Source organism: Narcine bancroftii, chromosome 8 (genome assembly GCF_036971445.1).
Source record: "Narcine bancroftii isolate sNarBan1 chromosome 8, sNarBan1.hap1, whole genome shotgun sequence".
In the NCBI taxonomy this organism is placed as follows: Eukaryota; Metazoa; Chordata; class Chondrichthyes; order Torpediniformes; family Narcinidae; genus Narcine; species Narcine bancroftii.
Window position 1 is genome coordinate 136,545,684 of NC_091476.1, and position 19,775 is coordinate 136,565,458.

The 19,775-nt window shown below is 41.2% G+C and overlaps 1 protein-coding gene across 1 annotated transcript in view; it reads left to right on the forward strand.

Annotated features, from left to right (window-relative positions):
* Positions 1-19,775, forward strand: part of ncapd3 (non-SMC condensin II complex, subunit D3) — a 102,820-nt gene that overhangs the window by 66,513 nt on the left and 16,532 nt on the right. The window contains exons 23-31 of the mRNA XM_069896293.1: positions 350-442; positions 1,010-1,248; positions 9,842-9,921; positions 11,930-12,067; positions 15,478-15,611; positions 16,337-16,533; positions 17,788-17,898; positions 18,704-18,856; positions 19,153-19,319. Of these exons, the coding sequence (XP_069752394.1) occupies positions 350-442; positions 1,010-1,248; positions 9,842-9,921; positions 11,930-12,067; positions 15,478-15,611; positions 16,337-16,533; positions 17,788-17,898; positions 18,704-18,856; positions 19,153-19,319 (1,312 nt within the window). The remainder of the gene's footprint in view (positions 1-349; positions 443-1,009; positions 1,249-9,841; positions 9,922-11,929; positions 12,068-15,477; positions 15,612-16,336; positions 16,534-17,787; positions 17,899-18,703; positions 18,857-19,152; positions 19,320-19,775) is intronic.

Here is a 19,775-nt window from a genome sequence, read left to right on the forward strand (position 1 = left end):
TTATGTATTGGAAATGATAAAGCATGGAAGAAGTCTCATTAAGGGTGTAGCATCTTTAAAAGTGGATAAATTTCCCAATCTAATTGGCTCTCTTTGCTTTTTTTCCCCCAATTGTAAATATGTATTAGTCATACAGTATTTTAATCAGGAAGCAAATAATAATTCTAGTGTTTTCATTTTGAAAAGTGTAATTGAAATGATCCCCTTTTGATACCTCACTAAGTTTCTGGAGTTGGAAATAATTTTGCACTAATGTTGGATATGTCATTATTCTTTGATTCATTAAATTGTTTAACTATTTGTTCTTTATTTATTGTAGCACCAGTATTTTATTTGTCACTTCTTTCAGATGCTGATGATCTTCCGGCTTCAGAGACCCTCACTGAGTTTTCAAGATCAGGTGTATCTTCTGTTGTCCGAGCACATGCCTTTTTCACTCTGGGTAAGGCCACTGCTGTGTAGACTTGCTAGTGACTTTCTGCAATTGTTCTATGCCTGGGCACTTCCAACAAGACTTGCTGGGTAATTACCAGGATTGGGAATGTTCCCTTGGGAATGTAACTGGAGTGAATTACCAAAGGAAACTATAGAAGCAGGTACAATAATGATGGACAAAAGGTGTATGGATAGGAAAGATTTAGAAGGATATGAACAAATGTGAGGAAATTGGACTAACCCAGAATGTCAACTTAATTGTCAAGGACAATTTGGGTCAAAAGGCCTTTTCTGTCCGGTGTGACTCTTAATTGGTACACTTTTTTTTTTAATGTCTCTGTTTTTCTGTGGAGAACATAAGCAGGCCCAAGTCGGACGCCTTGCAAATACTTCTCGCGTCAATGCACAGGACTGGAGTTGCTGACTGTTTACAAATACCTGTGAAAATTTGCCGTGGCAAGATATCTATCTTCAATGGAGAAGAAATTAAAATAACTCCCTGCACACAGAGTACATCTCAGAATGAGCAATACATTGCTTTTGCTGATGCACCTCTTTATTTCATTTTGTATAGGAAAGTTGTGTCTACAGCATGAAGATCTAGCTAAAAAATGCATTGCTGCCTTGGCCCGTGAGTTGGAGGTGTGCGAAAATGTAGCAGTTCGCAATAATGTCATCATCGTCATATGTGACCTCTGTATGCGATATACTACCATGGTGGATCGGTACATTCCTAATGTTGCTGTGTGTTTAAAAGACAATGACTCCTTTATCCGTAAACAGACTCTGGTCATGCTGACCAACTTACTTCAGGTAAATGAAGAGCACATTCTTTATATGATGAGTTCAAATAAATAGTTGTGTATTGTATTTTAGTAACTCTGTTCTAGATTTATTATCCTGAGTATATTCAAGGCTAGTACTCAGTAAATTTTCTTTGGACAGTTATTCATGACGATCAGAAATATTTTTTCTATACATAGTACAGTACAACTCCGATTTTCCGAAATGGGATTCTCCGAAATCCTCATTTATCCAAAATTTTTTTGGAGTGGAAAAAAAACCCGACATGAAATTAGAATGACGATTGTCCTCGTTTCAGATAACTCCATGATAACCATTACAGAATCATACCAGTTTGGCCCTTCTATTCCATGCTTCCCACCTAGTCCCATTGACCCGCACCCAGCCCTTAACCTTCCATATCTCTCTTGTCCATATACCTATCCAACTTTTCCTTAAATATTAAAATCAAGCCTGCATCTACCACTTTGGCTGGAAGCTCATTCCACATTCCCACCACCCTCTGTATGAAGACATTCCCCTTTATGTTTCTCCTAAACTTTTCTCCCTTCAATCTCAATCCATGTCCTCATTTGTATCTTCCCCCCCTCTCAATAGAAAAAGGCTATCCACCTTTATTTCATCTGTCCACCTGTAGTGTTTGAATTATGTAGGTGTGGAGAAGAACAACACACACACCAAAGGCTTAAAGTTAAGACTGGTTTATTGCACAAGCCATCACATTATATGGGCCCCGGGCACTGATGTCTTGGCACCCCCTCATTGGAGTGCCGGCCTGGGATTGGCAGGTTATCCCACCATAGTTCACTATCTTCCTGCCATACGGGAGGTCACCTGGGGTGATAGCCAGTGTCACTCCCAGATCCATGCGGTCCCCGTGTTTGTTGGCCATTTTGTGGGCCAGTCCACGTCTCTGCATGCAGGCCGCTACATAGCCCCCCCAAACCAGCGATTGGGCTGTTGTCCATTGACTTGGGTGGTCTGCCCCTGCATCGCGGGGGAGGAAAGGAGACCAGCTGGTTAGAATCCAGATATGCTGGCTTCAGGCAGTCAATGATAAAGGTCTCCTTACCACGACGTCGAGGACGAAGATAGAACCATTGTCCCTGTTGACCCTGTAGGGTTCGTCGTAGGGTTGTTATTTTAGGGCAGCCATGTGTGCCCCTTTGCACGAACACATACTGACAAGTCTTTTAAGTCCCTGGGGATGTTATGCTTGGGCTGGCTGCATAGTTGGGGGTTGTTGCAGGACCAGGGACCACAGTTTTCGCCGCAAGTTCTCAAGGGTGGCCATGGGGCTTTCAGAGTGTTTGTCGGGGACCAGGAACTCCTCCAGAATGATTAAAGGTGCACAGTAGACTATCTCCACAGGTGAGGCGTGGAAGTCTTCCTTTGGCACGGTGCGAATCCCCAGCAGGACCCAAGGCAGTTCGTTCACCCAGTTGGGACCCTTGAGCCGGGCCATCATGGCTGCCTTCAGGTGCCTGTGAAATCACTCCACCAACCCATTGGCATGAGGGTGGTATGCCATGGTGTTGTGGAACTGTGTCTCCAGGAAGTTAGCCAGCACTGCCCAGAGCCCGAAGTAAATTGTGCACCCCCCCCCCCCCCCCCCCACCCACCCAAATCTGGAGTTAGGTGCTCTGGGTCCCTGAATCTGGATACCCATGTGTCGACGAGTGTCCTGGGCAGGTTTCTGTGGTGGTATCTCGCCCACGGGAAACTAGTAGTGGCTCCACTATATCAATATGTACGTGGTTGGACCTGTGCTACACTGGTTCAAAAGTCTGTGTGGACATCTTTTTGTGAGTCTGGACTTTTGAGGACTGGCAACTTGTGCAGGTTTTGACCTACTGGCTGACTTTAAGGTGGCCGTGCCAGACAAACCTGCTAGCCACCATCTTGACTGTGGCTCGTATTGCCGGATGCACCAGGTTGTGTGTGGCTTTGAAACCTGGCGCCTCCAAGCGGCCAGGACGATGGGGCGAGGGCTGCCGGTGGAGACGTTGCACAGTAGTGTCAGGTTACCAGGGCGACAGGGACGTCTTCTATCCTGAGACCAGAGATCGCTGTCCTATATGTGGAGATTTCAGTATCTTGCTGCTGCACTTTGGCGAGGGCCATGTAGTCAACGCCTGGGACAAGGTGTGGACCGACTCGATCATGGGGTTAGACAGCGTCAACTACCACATTGCTTTTCCCCACTATGTGCTGTATGTCTGTGGTAAATTTGGACACGTAGGACAAATATCTGCTGTCAGTCCAACCACGAGTCCGATACGTTATGGAAGGCGAAGGTCAACAGCTTGTGATCGGTGAAGATCTTAAATTGCCAACCTTCCAAAAAGTAACGGAAATGTCTTACCGCCAGGTACAGTTCCAATAGCTCTCGGTCAAAAGCACTGTATTTGAGCTCTGGGGGGCAGAGGTGTCTGCCGAAAAAGGCCAGGGGTTGCCACTGGGTTGGAGGCGTCAACTGTCAGAATCATAGTTCCCTCTGGTCTGGGGTGTATCAGCACAGTGGCATTGGCCAGCACGTCTTTGGTGTTCTGGAACACCCTCGAAGACTCACCGTCCCAGGTAATGTCCTTTGACTTGTCTTCCATTAGCATGAAGAGTGGGTGCATGGTGCAGGCGGCTTCTGGTATAAATCTGTGGTAAATGTTTATCATACCAGTGAATTCCTATAGTTCCTTTACTGTACATGGCTAAGTGAACTGCCAGATTGGCTTGAATTTTTCAGGGAAGGGGTGTTGCCCCATGATTGTGCCGCAGGAAATCAATAGTGTCCAGGCTGAATTGGCACTTCGTGAGGTTAATTGTGAAACTGAATTCCCTCAGCCGGGTGCACAGTTGTCTCATGTGGCCGATGTGGTCTTTGCAGCTGCAGCTAGCTATGAGGATATTGTCCAAATAGATGAACGCAAATGGGAGGTCCCGGCCCACTGCATCCATCAACCGCTGGAAAGTTTGTGCCATGTTTTTCAGACTGAAGGGCATGTGTAGGAATTCGAACAGACCAAAAGGGAACATCCTAGAGGTGAACTAGAATTTGGTGATGCCCCCAGATGAGGTCCACCTTGGAGAACACCCATGCCCTATGCAGGCTGGCGGTGAAGTCTTGGATGTGGGATACAGGTAATCTATCAATCTATCAAGCGAGGTGGCCTTGAGGCGGTGGTAGTCGCTACATGGCCTCCACCACCACCCCCCCCCCCCAGCTGTTTTTGGCACCATAGAGGGGGAGGCTCAAGGACTGTCAGAGCACTGCATAATCCCCAGCTCCTCCATTTTCTTGAACTCCTCCTTCATGAGGCTGAGCTTTTCGGGAGGGAGCCGGCGGGCCCTGGCATGGAGCAGGGGGCCCTTGGTCAGAATGTGGTGCATTACCCTGTGCTTTGGCTTGGCTGCGGAGGACCGTGGCGCTACTATCAAGGGGAACTCTGCTAGGATGCGGGTGAACTCGTTATCTGAGTCAAGATTGGAGGTGGGTAGTTTGGCTTCCCCAGAGTAGTTTGAAAAGTTCTGGTGTGCAATCATGACCCTAGAGGTCTATGAGCAGGCAGTGGGCACGAAGGAATTCAGCCCCCAGAAGCAGTGCGTCACTGCCACGAGGGTGAAAGTCCATGTAAACCGACTGTTGCCCAACAGAAAGGGGGATGGTGCGGGTTCCAAAAGTCTGGATGGAGGAGTTGTTGGCTGCCCTCAATGCTGGGCCCTGCTTATCTTGGTGACAGTGTCAACCAGCAGATCGACAAGGAGTTCCAAATGTAGAGGAGGCTATCATGTGGGCCAACCACCGCAGCCATCAATGATGGTTGGCCAGGGCACTTCCTGGAAACCCGCACCCCATTACTGATAGCAGAATTGTCCCGGGTTATTAACTTCCCTCTCTACTGGTCTTGGTCTCGCAGTTGGCTGTTCGTGGGGCTTGCTGATATGGTCTATGACAGCGCTGGTATCCTTCGCTCTCCAGAGCACGTCTGCCTGGGCTGTGACTCTGGGGGGTCCTCATCCGTAAGCAAGAGTTGGAAATCCTCGGGCATTTGCTCCAGAAAGATATGCTCGAAGAGCAAGCAAGGCTTGTGGCCCTCAATCAAGGTGAGCATCTTGCTCATTAGGGTGGACGGGGCCCTGTCACCCAATCCATATGCAGCACTCGCACTGGGAGATCCTGAAACTGCTCTTCGAGGACCTGTATATGCCTTGCTTCGGAGGCTGCTGTAGGAAATCTATGATCCTTGCCACTGTGTCTTGATCGAGTATGCTCACGACATAGAAGTAGCGGGTCGTCAGCGACAGTGTGTCCAAGCTGGAACTGAGCCTTAGTCTGCTGGAACCACACATGTAGTCGCAACACCCAAAACGTTGGGAGCCTGAGTGAGACTGCGTGAATGGTCGCTAGCTTCACCTGGTCCCTCATCTTCGGGTCCAACTGCTGGTTGGACCTGTCAGGGTCACCAATGTAGCATTCACGCTACATGGGCATGGAAAAGAATGGCGTGCACACCAAAGCCTTGAAGTCGAGATCGGTTTATTGTACTTGCCGTTGCATTTATATGTGTCCCAGGCGCTGATGTCAGGCCACTGCACCATCAGAGCGCTGGCCTGGGATTGGCCCACATTCCTGCCACAGTTCACCATCTTCCTGCCATGCAGGAGGTCACCTGGGATGACGGCCAGCGTTCCCCCCCCCAGGTCTGCACTGTTGCCGCGTTCATCAGCCATTTTGTGGGTTGGTCCTCATCACCGTGTGGGCCGCTACACCCCTCATAATTTTAAATACCTCCATCAAATCACTTCTCAATTTTCTATACTCTGGGGAATAAAACTTTTCCTTGTTACTCAAACCCTGAAACCCAGGCAGCATTCTTGCAGATCTTTTTTACATAATCTATTTTGTTCTTATGATTCTTATAATCCCTACCTTCTCTTTCCATTTCTTCTTTTCCTTCCCCTTTTGACTTTTTTCTCCAACTCTCCCTCTCAAACCGCGTCCCACAACCTCCCAGGCGCAAGTGGTTGGAAGAATCCCTTGTCCCAGTTTCATCAAGAAGAGTGGCCTCCCAGACAGGAGCGGGGCCTCGGGCTCACTAGTGTTCCCTCCCTCCCTCCTCTTCCCTTTCCCTTCCTCCCTCAGCACACCAGAGCTCCTGATGCCAACTCCAAACCCTTCCCTCGGCCTACTACTGCACGCACACCGTACGCCCCAGTGTGCATGTGCTGTAGGCCTAGGGGAAGACTCAGAGTCAGGACTCTGGCATTGGGAGCTCTGGTGACCAGGGAGACAGTGAGTGTTCCACCAGCTCAGAAGCTTCTCTGGGGTGGGGACGTGGTGGCGGCAATTGGGAGGTCTCGGTGATTGGTAGCAGTGTTGCGACCAGCATTTTTTGTGAGAATTAAACATTATTTTAATGCTTAAAAGGTCTTCCTTTGTTGTTCAAACGTTGATTCAAGTGATTTACTTTTGCTACTAGGCTGTATTTAAAAAATGACCAGTTCTTCGAAAAAAATGTTTATCCAACATAAGCTCTGACCCAACTGTTTCAGGTAATCGGAATTACTGTACTTGAACAAAACTTGCTAAGTATATTCTTGTGAGAACTGATTTACCATGAGTATCATGCATTTACCTAAATAGGGAGAAATGCATTTCTAAATGTTTTTTTAAACAAGTAACTTTCAGTCATTTGATTCTTAAAGATTGTTTTTTAATTTTAACTTGAAATTTAATTGCAGTGCTACCTATACATGTTTTCCATTTATCATGTATTTGGACTTTATGACATTGAATAGAAGGTCCTTCAGAGCAACAATTCTCAACCCCCCCCCCCCCCCCCCCGCCAATATTCTGCTTAAAGTTTAAGGGTCCCCTTCCTTGTGAAGCAGTAAAGTATTGATTTCTTCCATACTCTCTCCTACTGGTTACATAAACTTTAAGAATATTGGTGTTGCAAAAGGTGAAAAGAAAACAAGCCTTTTATTTAAATGTGTGGCTTTCTCTGATTAAAAATATGCTTTAGCCTTAAAGATGTGTGATTTTTGTTTTTAAACGACAGGTGTTCCATTTTCTTAATCCTATTGGACTGGCTTATTAGCAGGGGTCGGCTGTTTTGTTTAGAGTCATACAGCATGGAAACAGGCCCAACCTGACCACATTGACTCAAAATATCCCACCCACGCTGGTCTTACCTCTCTGGATTTAACCCATATCCCTCTAAACCCATCCTATCCATCTAGCTGTCTAAATGCTTCTTATTTGTTGCAATAGTACTGGTATCAACCACCTCCTCCAGTAGCCCGTCCTATAAATCCACCACCCTTTGTTTTTTAAAAATAAGTTATCCTTCAAGTTCCTATTACTGTATTTTTGTTATATGCATTTTTTTTTACAAACCAGGTAACCCACTACGCATGCGCTATACAAGGTTTTTTTTTTAAACTTTGAATATAAAAGTGAACTTAATTGAGCAGCTGCTGGTTCAAAATTAATTTTAATAGCTTGAATTTAAATAACCATAAATCTTAAATAACAAGTTTTTTTAAAAAAAGCTGGAGAACATGTTAAAAAAATTTAAAAAAACTAAAATAATGATGTCATTTATTAGTCTTTCTCATTATCATCCATAACCCACTTGAATCTTTCAAAGTCTGATTGTTTACTGTCTTCATTAAAATACGCAAGGATGGCCTGCAACCATTCTTCTGATACAGTAGTTGATAATGACACGTCATTTATGTCACTGCTTTTGTCACCACCATCATCACTATGTCAGCTTTTCTGAATCTATTGCATATAGTTTCTGGTGTTATCTCACACTCTGGCAACCCGTTTGCAAACTTCAGTGTAGCTTGCTCTTTTCAGCCATCTGAGTGCTGTTCTGCATCCATTCCTCACATTCTGATATGATGAATTCCTTGAATGAATGATTAATGGAAATATCAAGTGGCTGAAGTTTACATGTCAGCCCACCCGGAATTACTGCAATGTGAAGCAGTCAAGTTTTGATTTCTTCCATACTATAAACAGAATTTATAGTCTTTTGTGTTGAATGTTCTTTGTGAGCTGCCATAAAATCAAATATGAATAACGATTTCTTTGGGGGTGGGGGGGGGAACTGCCTGTTCTAGGCCTATAACACCTTTCCACCCACAGTTTCATAACACGAGTCCATCCAACCTTTCTTATTACATTGCACAATCACAGTATTGGGCATTTTTTCTAGCAGCAATCTTACTCCTTTAAATATGATCATTGACTTCAATTTAGCACTAGTTGCGGTCCAGCCAAGGACTACAGTAAAGCATGCCTTTCATGGCCACAGTTTTTGTTCCAGCAGCAGGCACAGTTTTTATGCCGGGGATGTCAAAGGCCATTGGGACTTCATCCATTTAAATGACAACCGCAGGTGTGATTGTAAGTTCGCAGATTTCATTGACGACGAAGCTGTGAAAATCAGTGTTTTATTTTTGTTCCCAATCTTCTAGAAGTTGCTGACCGACAGTTGTTCCAGTTCTTACTGACAATCTACTTGGCTTCGTAAACTTGGATACTCAGGGGAAACCAGCCTTGAAATCCAGGATGCCTCTTTCATGTGCCAATGGTCTTGCTTTCATCTGAATCACAACTGTAGATACAGCCTGATTTTTGTTCTCTGTGACTAAGAGCCCACACCTTTCAAGTCAGACTCAAACTTGGGCCATTTAGCTTTCAGGCTAAATGAACATTTTCGCAGATTCATCCTTTCAAGCTCATCTTTCTCTTTCTTCCATTCGTGAATGGATGATTCACCAACTCGAACTCTCTTGCTGCCACTCTTTTATCAGTTTCTTCTGCTCTGATAACAACTTTCAGTTTGAAGTTAGTGATGTAAGATTTGCACTTGTCTCCTCGCATTGTCAAAACTTCCGGTACTCTCGATCTCAAAGGTAGCACTAAATGCAAGGGCCTTTAATACTGATTAGGCTAGATCAAATGCAGGTGATAGCTATACAGGCTGATGATGTTATCTGCACATGTTTTGTGATTTCTTTTTTAATATATAAGACATTTTATGAAGGTGCTGGACAAGACTTCTACACCCAAACATTATATGCATGTGTGCAGTATATGCATGGGCGCTAGATGAAAATATTTTTTACTTAGTTTAAGATTTAATGTGTGTTATAGGAGTGAAAATATAGTATAATCTCTCCTTCCTCACCTTAAACCTATGTCCTTTAGTTCTCAATTTCCCCTACACTGGGCAAGATCCTTTCTCTGTATGTTAACATTACTTAGAGGGATTAAAACAAACTGGAGTGACAGCCTCTAGGTTGATGGATGCTGTATGTCTCTGGCAGCCAGCCACAAACCTCTCAAAACTTGTAGCTAATCGGAGCTAAGCATTCACTAAAATGCTGAATAGACAAAACCTTTGAAAAATGAATCACACAAAAAACAAACTGAATTTCCATTCATTTACTGTACCAACATACAGTAGGTCTCATGGAATGCAGTTAGGAAGTACTATGAATATTCAGGTCAAACAGTGTTTTTAGTCATTTCTAGTCCATAAGCTTCCACTGTTTTCATGCATTTACTGTTTTTTTTCCTTATCAGGAAGAATTTATAAAATGGAAAGGTTCCCTCTTCTTCAGATTTGTGAGTGTCTTAGTGGATTCGGATGAAAATATACGGAGGTAACTGGATTTAAGCAACAAAGATAAAATAAAGTCAACATTTTTTGACACAAATGATAAAATTCCAAATGGCTTGTGGCTGTGTAGTTATAGCTGAGTGTGCACAACATTTTTACACTTTAAAAAAAAATCTAGGTAAAGGATCAGCAGACATTGAAAACTACAAAATCTGCAGATTCTGGTAATACTTAACAGGCAGGCAACGTTACTGGAGAAAGAAACAGTTAAAGTTTCAGTTTAACATCTTTTCCATTTGATAATATCCTCAATGCTGATCTTGTGATGGACAGAAAGCCATCAGTGAAGAGACAGGAGGTGGTTAGGCCTAGTACATGGTCCAGGTGAGCTCCTACAGTAATATCCTGGGGCTCAGACAATTGACACTGAAGTCTATTCAAAGTTTCTTTATTTTTATGTATGCAACCTCCACCTCCTTCTCTGCCCACCACCCCCCATCATAAAAGTGCATACATTCTTTCAAGTGTGTTGACCCTTGCGTTGTTCACAATCTGTCATTATTTTCTGAATCTTGGTGACTTTAGCCTCTGAAGGTAAAATCCTTGTGTTGCTTGTTAGATTTTTGTGTGAATGCTTATCATGCGTGTCCTGGTGTGTGTATATCTTTGTGTTTGTGTACGGAGATCAGATAGATTGTGTAGATTTTTATGAATCCTTGGTGCTTCAATCTTGCCATTATGAGTTGAGGCTGAATCTATAGATTTTTTTTTTTAAAAGAAGCATTTTCTGAAGAGCAGACTTGTATGATTTTGAAATCTGCCAGTAATGTATTTGGCCCGTTATAAAACTTCTTGCAATGCTGATGCTCAGTTCAAGGAATTGGAAAGTGTGTGTTTAGTTCCATTTGTGACTGTTCCAGGCCATTCTCTGGGAGACTGGAAGGTTCCTGCCTTCCCTAAGACAAAGCAGAGCATTGTCAAACACACACCACTTCCTGCATTGTGCTCGGTATAGTGAAACAGTCCCCATCAGGGCTCTGACTTGCATTGTTTGGCTGCTGGACAGACAGCCAGCAGATGTTTGATATTTGAATGAAAGCACAATTTCATGGCTCTTGTTTGCCATTCAAGGCAGCATTTGGCATTTCAAATGTGATACTCTGATTTTTAACTGCTGGCAGTTGAATATTGCCATGGAAACATTGCTACCATAACTGATATGCAATAAATATTCCATAAAGATTCATCATTAAGAACATAAGAAATAGGAGTAGGCCACTCAGCAGTCAAACCCGCTCCTCCAATCATTGGGTTCATGGATGATCAGCTCATCTCCACCTACCTGCCTATTCCCCATTTCCCTTCATTCCCTTACTATGTAAAAAATCTATCCAACCTTGTTTTAAATATATTTACTGAGGTAGCCTCCACTGCTTCGATGGGCAGCGAATTCCAGAGATTCACCACCCATTAACTTGGACTACTGATTCAATTACATGAGTTTAAATGCCCCCTCATCTGCTGGAGAATTGAATTTAAGTGATCCAAGATAATATTAATGATGGAAACCATAAAGAAATAAAGTATTATATTAGCCTGTATGGTTAATGATGTCTTTCAGAGCAGGATATCTGCCATCCTTGCCCAGATTGGTGTTTGTGGTTTGGATGTAGTCTTAAAATGGCTTTGCAAGCTTCTTGGAGGGCAGGGAAATGGATAATAAATGCTGATTAGCAATGTTCATCTCCCATGAAAGGATGGTAAAAACACTGGTCTCAGGCACCACAGGTGCCCAGTTCTCTGTAACCATTGTTCATCTCCTTGACAAAGCATTCTAAATAACATCAGTTTTTTTCTGAGTTCAGCTCAAAATTTCCATTTTTCCTTTGATCTTAGCATGTTGATGTATCGTTATAATTTAATTTTACTTTCATCTTAACCTTCATTAAAAGGTTGCCACTAAATCACTTCCTTTTAGTTTAACCCTGTTGTTGGTTCGTGTGATTTGATACATTAAATGTTTGATAAAATTGACTTTTATTTTGTTTCAGCTTTGCAGAATTCTGTTTAGTCCACCTTCTCCTGAAAAGAAACCCAGTTATGTTCTCTCAACAATTTATTGAATGTATTTTCCATTTCAATTCCTATGAAAAACATGAAAAATACAATAAATTTTCTCAAACTGAACGGTATGTAAACTTAATTTCTAAACAATGACCATATTGTAGTGACATAGATTGATATTCATCTGAAGAGATTTCATGAAGATAACATTAACTTCATGTCAATTCTCTGAAGAGTTTAATGGCTTGCATCAAAATAGATTGTTGGTGCTGTAATGACCCTCTCTTTCTCCACCACCCCCCCCCCCCCCACTTCATCCAGGTCAAAGGCAAATTGAGAGGGTGTTCTCTGTAAATATGGTTATCTATTACATTTAAAAAGTTACTTGCATTGCAAAAGCTAAACGTACAAATTAACAAAAGTGAAAAGGTGAAATAAAAACAGATGAAGCTGGAAACAGTAGGTTAAGATGCACCTGCAGAAATTGAGGAACAGCTAGAATTTCAGATCTATGTCCTTTCTTCATACCATGGACAGATATATATTTACGGTAAGAGTTCTACAGGATAGAAACCGACCCCTTGAGCCCAGATTCTCCAACCAAACTCTGCTAGCCCCATGTGGTTGGCTCGTGTACCTCTAAACCTTAGCTCAACTAAAAAGAAAGGTAAATGAATAGCAATCTTGCATAGATTTCAGTAGGGCTTTCAATAAGGACACGAGGGAAACTGGTCCATCATGGCATTATATTAGGAGTTGAGGGAGATAATGGAAGGATGTTTTTGAGGTTGGAAGCTTGTGACCTGGGGTGTACTACAGGGGGACACTGTCATGTGTATTAATGATTTGGATATGAATAAAGGCAATATGATTCGAGGTTCACAGATGATTGGATAATTGGTTGAGGTTATATTAGTGAGAAAGGTGGTTCTTAAGGTATAGGATAATTTTGATCAGTGGTAAGATGGACAGATTGTGAGCTGGTGCATTTTTGGAGGATATACAAAAATTGAATGTATATAAATCGGGAGAAGAGCCAGCAAGCAGAATATCAGCTCATCCAATCCTTGCACCCATACTATCATGTTTTAATTTCAAGCATTATTTTTTTAAGAGAGAAGGCAAAAAAAAACTGTGATCTGTTCTCTCACGGCTAAGAAATAATTCGATAGCCCAGAGACAGAGCATGTCAGAATGAATGAAGTAAATATTATTTTTGTAGCTGTAATTTAAAATAATGCATGTGGCCAGAGGCATAATTAACTGGTTACAATCAGATGAGAGGTTCAATGAGCTGAAGAAATCTACTTTGTCCACTAAAGAGTAAAATATTCGCTTGTCTGTTTGCTCTGAATATATTGATTGATCTTCTAGATATCTTTTAATCAAAACGTCATCCCAGCAATATCTGTCTCTTGCAATAAGAGAGGAACAAAGAAGGATTTTTCAAGGGTTTATCACATTTAACGCACATAAGACAGAAACATAGAAACAGTGATCACAAGATAGTTAGCAGAAGTAGGCCAATCAGCCCATTGAGCGTGCTCTGCCACCTTGATCATGAGATGGTCCATCCTCTCACTCAGCCCCGTTGCCAGACTTTCTTCCAGTAACCCTTGATGCCCTGGCGAATCATATACCTGTCAATCTCTTCCTTAAATACACCCAACGACCTCGCTTCTACAGCCACCTGTGGCAACAAGTTCCACAGATTCACGCTAATCTGATTAAAGAAATGTCTCTCTATCTCTGTTTTAAATCGGTGCTCTTTTATCACTCATCCTAGATTTCCTTAACATGAGAAACATCCTTACCACATTTACTCTGTCCAGGCCTTTCAGTATTCAAAATGCCTCTACAAGGTCCCCCTCATCCTTCTATACTCCGACGAGTACAGTCCAAAAGCTGAGAATTTCTCTTCCTCCCTTTCAATCCTCTCCAATGCCAAAACATCCTTTCTCAAATAAGAGGCCAAAACTGTACACAAGTGAGATCTCACCAGTGCCCTATTTCTAGAAATGAATGCCAAGATTGCATTCACCTTCTTTACCACCAACTTCACCTGGAGATGAGGAGGAACAGGTTCTCCCAGTGAACCTGAGGAATTCTCTGCCCAAGGAGGCAATGAAGGTATTTAAGATGCAGGTAGATCGATTTTTGCATTTTAGGGGAATGAATAGTTATGAATGGTAAGTGGAGCTGAGTCCATGGCCAGACCAACCATGATCTCGTTGAACAGTGGAGCAGGCTCGATGGGCCAGATGGCCAACTAAGGCTTAAACTAAAAGGAGTTTTGAGAAATAGCAGGATATTGATGTACAAGTCTATGGATCCTTGAATGTGGCAACGCAGATAGAAAAAGTGGACAAAAGAGGACGTTTTGGATACTTGACATCTTTGGCTGTGGCATAGAGTAAAAGAGCAGGGAATAATGGTACCTGTACAACTTTATATAGTAAAAGTCTGAAAATGCTGTAATTGTAAAAACACAAACATACTGGAAGAGCTCAGCAGGTCTCGCAGTGTCCTTCAGAGGTAAAGATATATAATTGATGTTCAGGCCTGATCCCTTTGTCAAGGTTACTGTGACAAAGGGCTTGGGCCTGAAACGTCGATTATAATTCTTTACCTCCAAAAAACACTGCAAGGCCTGCCAAGTTCCTCCAGTACTTTGGTATTTTTACAACTTTATAAAGTGTTCATTTGGCCACAGCTGGAATACAATATCCTTTCTGGAGAAATCACACTATTCCACGGAAATGGTGCAGAGAAATACCAAACATTGCATGAGATGCGGCTTTTTAGGTAGTGAGGAGAGACTGGATCGGCTAGGTTTATTTTCCTTGGAGCAGGGGGTGTTGGGGGGGAGCTGTGAGAGATGTACAAAAGTATGAGGGGGCATCAATGCATAGATGCTATGAAAATTTTCCACACAGCAGAGGTGTCAACAACTGAAGGGTGTGGCTTTAATATTGGGCTTGTGAGGTTCACAAAGGATCTGAAGAAAGTTTTCATCTGGAGGATGGATAGAAACTGAGAGGGTGGTGGAGAGACTTACAACATGACATATTTTGGTAAGCAAATGCAAAAGATTACAGACTACGTTCAGTGAATGTGGTTGCTGAAGGGCCCATTTCTGTGCAGCATGAGTGACGTGCAAATGAAGATGAAAACCTGAGTGGCGATGTGTGCTCTTTTTACCCATGAAGCTTTGAGGACTCTTCTCAATAAGAACGTCCCATAATATCCTGAAACTTGTTTATTGTAAAGCAACCAAAAATAAAATAAATCATTGTAATTTAAAGCATTTTCAAATAAATATGAATGATGGCATTCAATCTATTAAATGTTTTGTTTACAGCTGTATTCATTAAGAGCAAGAATTCACATTGCACAATGTTCTAAAGCTGTGCTTTGATAATGTGCCTCAATTTGGCTGCTTACCAGTTAAAGTCTTAAGTCTTATTGTATATTCAGTATTTTAGGAGAAAGAAAGACTCCATTATTGACTGACTGTTCTGTCTATCCCTGACAGAGAGAGGAAGCTATTTTCCTTGAAGGGGAATAAAAACAAAGACAAACGTATGACTATTTACAAGTTTTTATTGCAACATTTCACAGATGAGCAATGCTTCAGTGTTACTAATAAACTTGCTCATGAAATTCTTGGTATGATTTTGTTTCTTCTTGAAGTTTTTCATGCACCTTTAAACCTTTTAAGAGAATTGTACTTGACAAGTTAACCTGACTATTCACTTCCTTTAAATAAGATTTTGTGTCTATCTGATTTTGGCCTCTAAATTGCTCAATCTCAGATTGAAGATATTGTTTCTTCAAGGAGAATTGATAAACTTTTGGAATGTTTCTTAGATAACCTAGTAATTACAAAAGTTTCATTTCATTGAATTTAAATTTCCCTGCTGCTGTGATGGGATTGGAATGTGCAGCTGTTGCTCATCATTCCAGTCTTTTGAGTTACTAACTCATTAATGTTCAATAAATTTGGCTACCGTCATACTGTCTTTTGTTAAGATCCTCAAAAAGACAATCACCTGATTTCTTTAAAAGGCGTTTGTTTTTAATGTACATAAACTAAACTATGTAAAATTGCCTAATAAACTGATTTTTCTGTAAATTATAGATCAGAATTAAGATGATGGGAGTAATGTATATGGCAGCTTTATTAATTGAATGACATAATTGGAAGTACATGTAATATGTCAAATCCATTTTGAGATGTATGCAAAATAGTATTTATTTAATATCATTTAGATTATTAAAATAAAAGAAAAACATTATTTCTCACCTACGTTGTATGACAAGTCAGGTGCCAATTGCAGGCTGGTTGATCATTTGGGACAGTTATAAAATCCACATCTTTGTGCCTGTTTCAGCGTGTTTTGTTGATGGCATGCTTCCTTTGGATATGGAGGCAAATGAATTGCTTTCGGATACATTTGTGGTGATGAGTTGCAAGGAGATCAAGCTCTCTTCTATCAGAACAAAAGCAGGTGATGAACCTCAGTTAGATGATGAAATGGCCATGGCTACTGCAGTTATGCAGGCAGCACAGAAAAAACTCATATCTCAGGTAACTGATGTAATCACAAATGTTGCACAAATGGTCAATAAGTGAGCTTAGTGAGTGTTTTTAAACTAAGTTGTAGTTTGAAATATTTTCCTGATTTATTATATGTCTCTTTCATTAAAGTTGCAGCATAATTAACTAGCTGAGTGTTTGAAGCCATGAGTTTGAATTTTGCTATCCTTCCCCCCCCCCCCCCCCCCCCCCCCCAACCAAGGTCTGTTGGGGACTTGGTGAGTTTTCTAAATTTAGAATACAAAACCAGTATCAGCAATTGAGATTGTGAAACATAACTCATTCATCCACTGTTGCTTTTTGAGGAAGTAAACCATCTTGTTTACAACTCTTAATTTCTGCCCAGTTTGCACAAGACGAGAAGAGTGAAAGCAGGCAGCAGTAGGCCATGTGGCCCTTCCTGCCTCAAAGCCTTTTCTCCATTTGTGGTTCTCGATTCTGTCCATTTTGGCCTTGAATATACTGGGTGACTACACCGCAAGTAGGGAATTCCAAAGAGTCACAACTGTGTGAGAGACACAGTTCTTCATCCTTTCCACCTGAAATGAATGATGCTTTTTTTCTGTAACAATGCTCCTGGGTCTTGATACCCCACAAGGATGTTCTTACCATCTCTTTTTTTTTTAAGAATGTGGTATGTAAAGGTTCTATTATTGTCATGTAATACTACATTTAGAATGTAACATACATGAAATTAACTTTTGTCTCATTATTCTAAAGTCCAGTGAGGGTGCTAAACCTTTCCTCATACATCAACCCCTTCGTTCTAGTATTCCACCTAGTGAAACATCTCTACAGTGCTTCCAATGCAAATGTATTATTCTTGAAATAGACCAACCTTGTATGGTTGGAGTGCAATTAAATTCAGTGTAAAGTTGCTGTAAAACTTTCCTAACTTTTGTTAACTCCATAACTTCCGCAAGTACAGAAAGTAATTGGCAAAATTAAACTTGCAGTAATTTTCCCGATTTATTTCTTTCAGTACCGCAGGCTAAATCTTTTTGTGTGTCATGAACTTGGCTGGAACCCAGATATCTTGGTTCTGCAACATTATGTAGTTTTTCTCTACTTGAATAATTTGATTTTTCATTTATTCTTTCACAGTGGAAAACCTCACAATTTTTTTCCACATAATGTCTCCATCTATCAGAATCTTCCCCACTCACTCAACCCATCCATATTCCTTTGTGTCCATCTCCCAACTTGCTGAATGACATTTAATTAATGGAAAATTATTATTTACAGGTCCAGAAAAAAAATTTTGTTGAAAACATCATTCCTATTGTATCATCTTTGAAGAGCCAACTGGAACAGAAGCACATCCCAGCATTGAAAGATCTTATGCATTACTTGCGAGTAAGAGATTTCTCTCAGTTATTGTTCTTTGAGGATGTATCACAATAATCCTCTGGTTCAAAATGCAAAGCCATATAAATTTGGATAATTTCATCAACACCTGTTTGCTTTCGTGAATTTTTGTTTTGGGACAGACAAAATCTTATTTAGCTATGATCTAACTGATAATTTAAATTTTCTTTCTCCTGTAAGGATTTTTTAGAGGCATTTAGCTTCCAGTTGAAATGGTCAGAATTTAAAGATACGTGAATTAGAATTCTCCACTATGCAGTGATCTCTCTTGAGATGGTTCTGTGATGTGAATAATTTAATGAGGTTGAATACCACAAATATTACCAGGAGCACGCTACATTTCCCAATGCTCCATTAACTTAGCAGCTGAAGTGCAGTGGCGATAAATTGACGTAGCATTTAAATATTTGTCTCGATTACATTTCTTGTCAGCCAGGAGGTGCAGGGCTGACTTCTTTACACAGCCCTCTCCTTCCACAGCATCCAAAGTTCATCAGGGACCGCAGCAACCTCTGCCAACACTACTCCTTAATTTAAAACTAGGACACTGACCATCGAAGTTTTTATTTTCTTCTGATTCTTAAATGATCAGTAGCATTATCTTGGTAAATTGTCAGGTAGTCTATTCTTGCTGCCAAACAGTATCTGTAATTAGAAGCAAGCAGGTTCAACTGGAGTCATGTTGTACTTTGAGGGGAATGGTATTGGTTCCCCCGCTGAACAGAAGTGTCTGCAAAACTCCCAGACTCCTTCAGTTTTGCCCTTAGTCTCATGTTTGTTTTCCTTTCTCTAGGAAGTGATGCAGGATTACCGGAATGAGGTCAAGGACCTTTTTGCTGCTGATAAGCAGCTTGCAGCTGAGTTGGAATATGATCTGAAAAAATATGAAGAGCAAATTGGCCAGGAAGAGAAGGATAAGGAGTGCGTTCCAGCCAATACAACTCTGGTATGTGTTCACTTCTACTGGCCTGTTCTTTGCATGTTCATGTGACATATTAGGATGGTTTTGAAAGTTAAATTCTTTGTAGTTTACTAAGCATGTGGAATTGACTTGTATTACATGAACTAATACAGGAAAATGTTCAAATTCAACAATGTTGTTCATAGACCAGGTTCTTTATTTTGGTAGGTGAGTTGTGTGCGTGCTGGGATGGATTAAAGTTTTTCACTAAAGAAATCTGTTTGTATTCATTCAGAATGTCTATGTAGACCATAATATCACATTTTTCTCTTTCTTTAAAGTTGACACCAAGAGTGCTCTCTCATGAACATGTGGGAACTAAAACGTGGTCTCCCAGTATGAAAGTCGCCCAAACTACTACCCCACAGCAAAGGACCCCCATTTCAAAATGTAGCATTCCAAATCCTCAGTCTGGAATACAACACACACCTAAATTCATAAAACCAAGGTACATAAACCAAATCATCTTTATAATTTTCAATCCAGTGGTGAGTTTGTATAGCTTTATTGGATTTACTAATAAAAATCTGTCAGTTATATTTACTCTTCCTAGTGAATGAATAAAGAAACTGAAACTGTCAAGAGTGGCTACTTTAGTGTCAAAAATATATATGCCATTTGTAATCGTTTTGGTTTAAAATGAGTAATGAGACTGTATCCTTGTAGTTTTGAGATGAGCAATGAACTGTTCCAGCTGAATTTTTTTTTGCATTCCAATGCTGAAATGTAAACTGAAAAAAGGTAATCAAATGCCAACATGTACAAATGCCAGATGTTATACATGTATTGCAGTATGTAATTGCAAATGATTAATAACACAATAGCCATCACTCTAAGACATACATGGGTGACTGCAGATGCTAGCATCTAAAGCCAAACACAATCTACATTGGAGAAAACATAT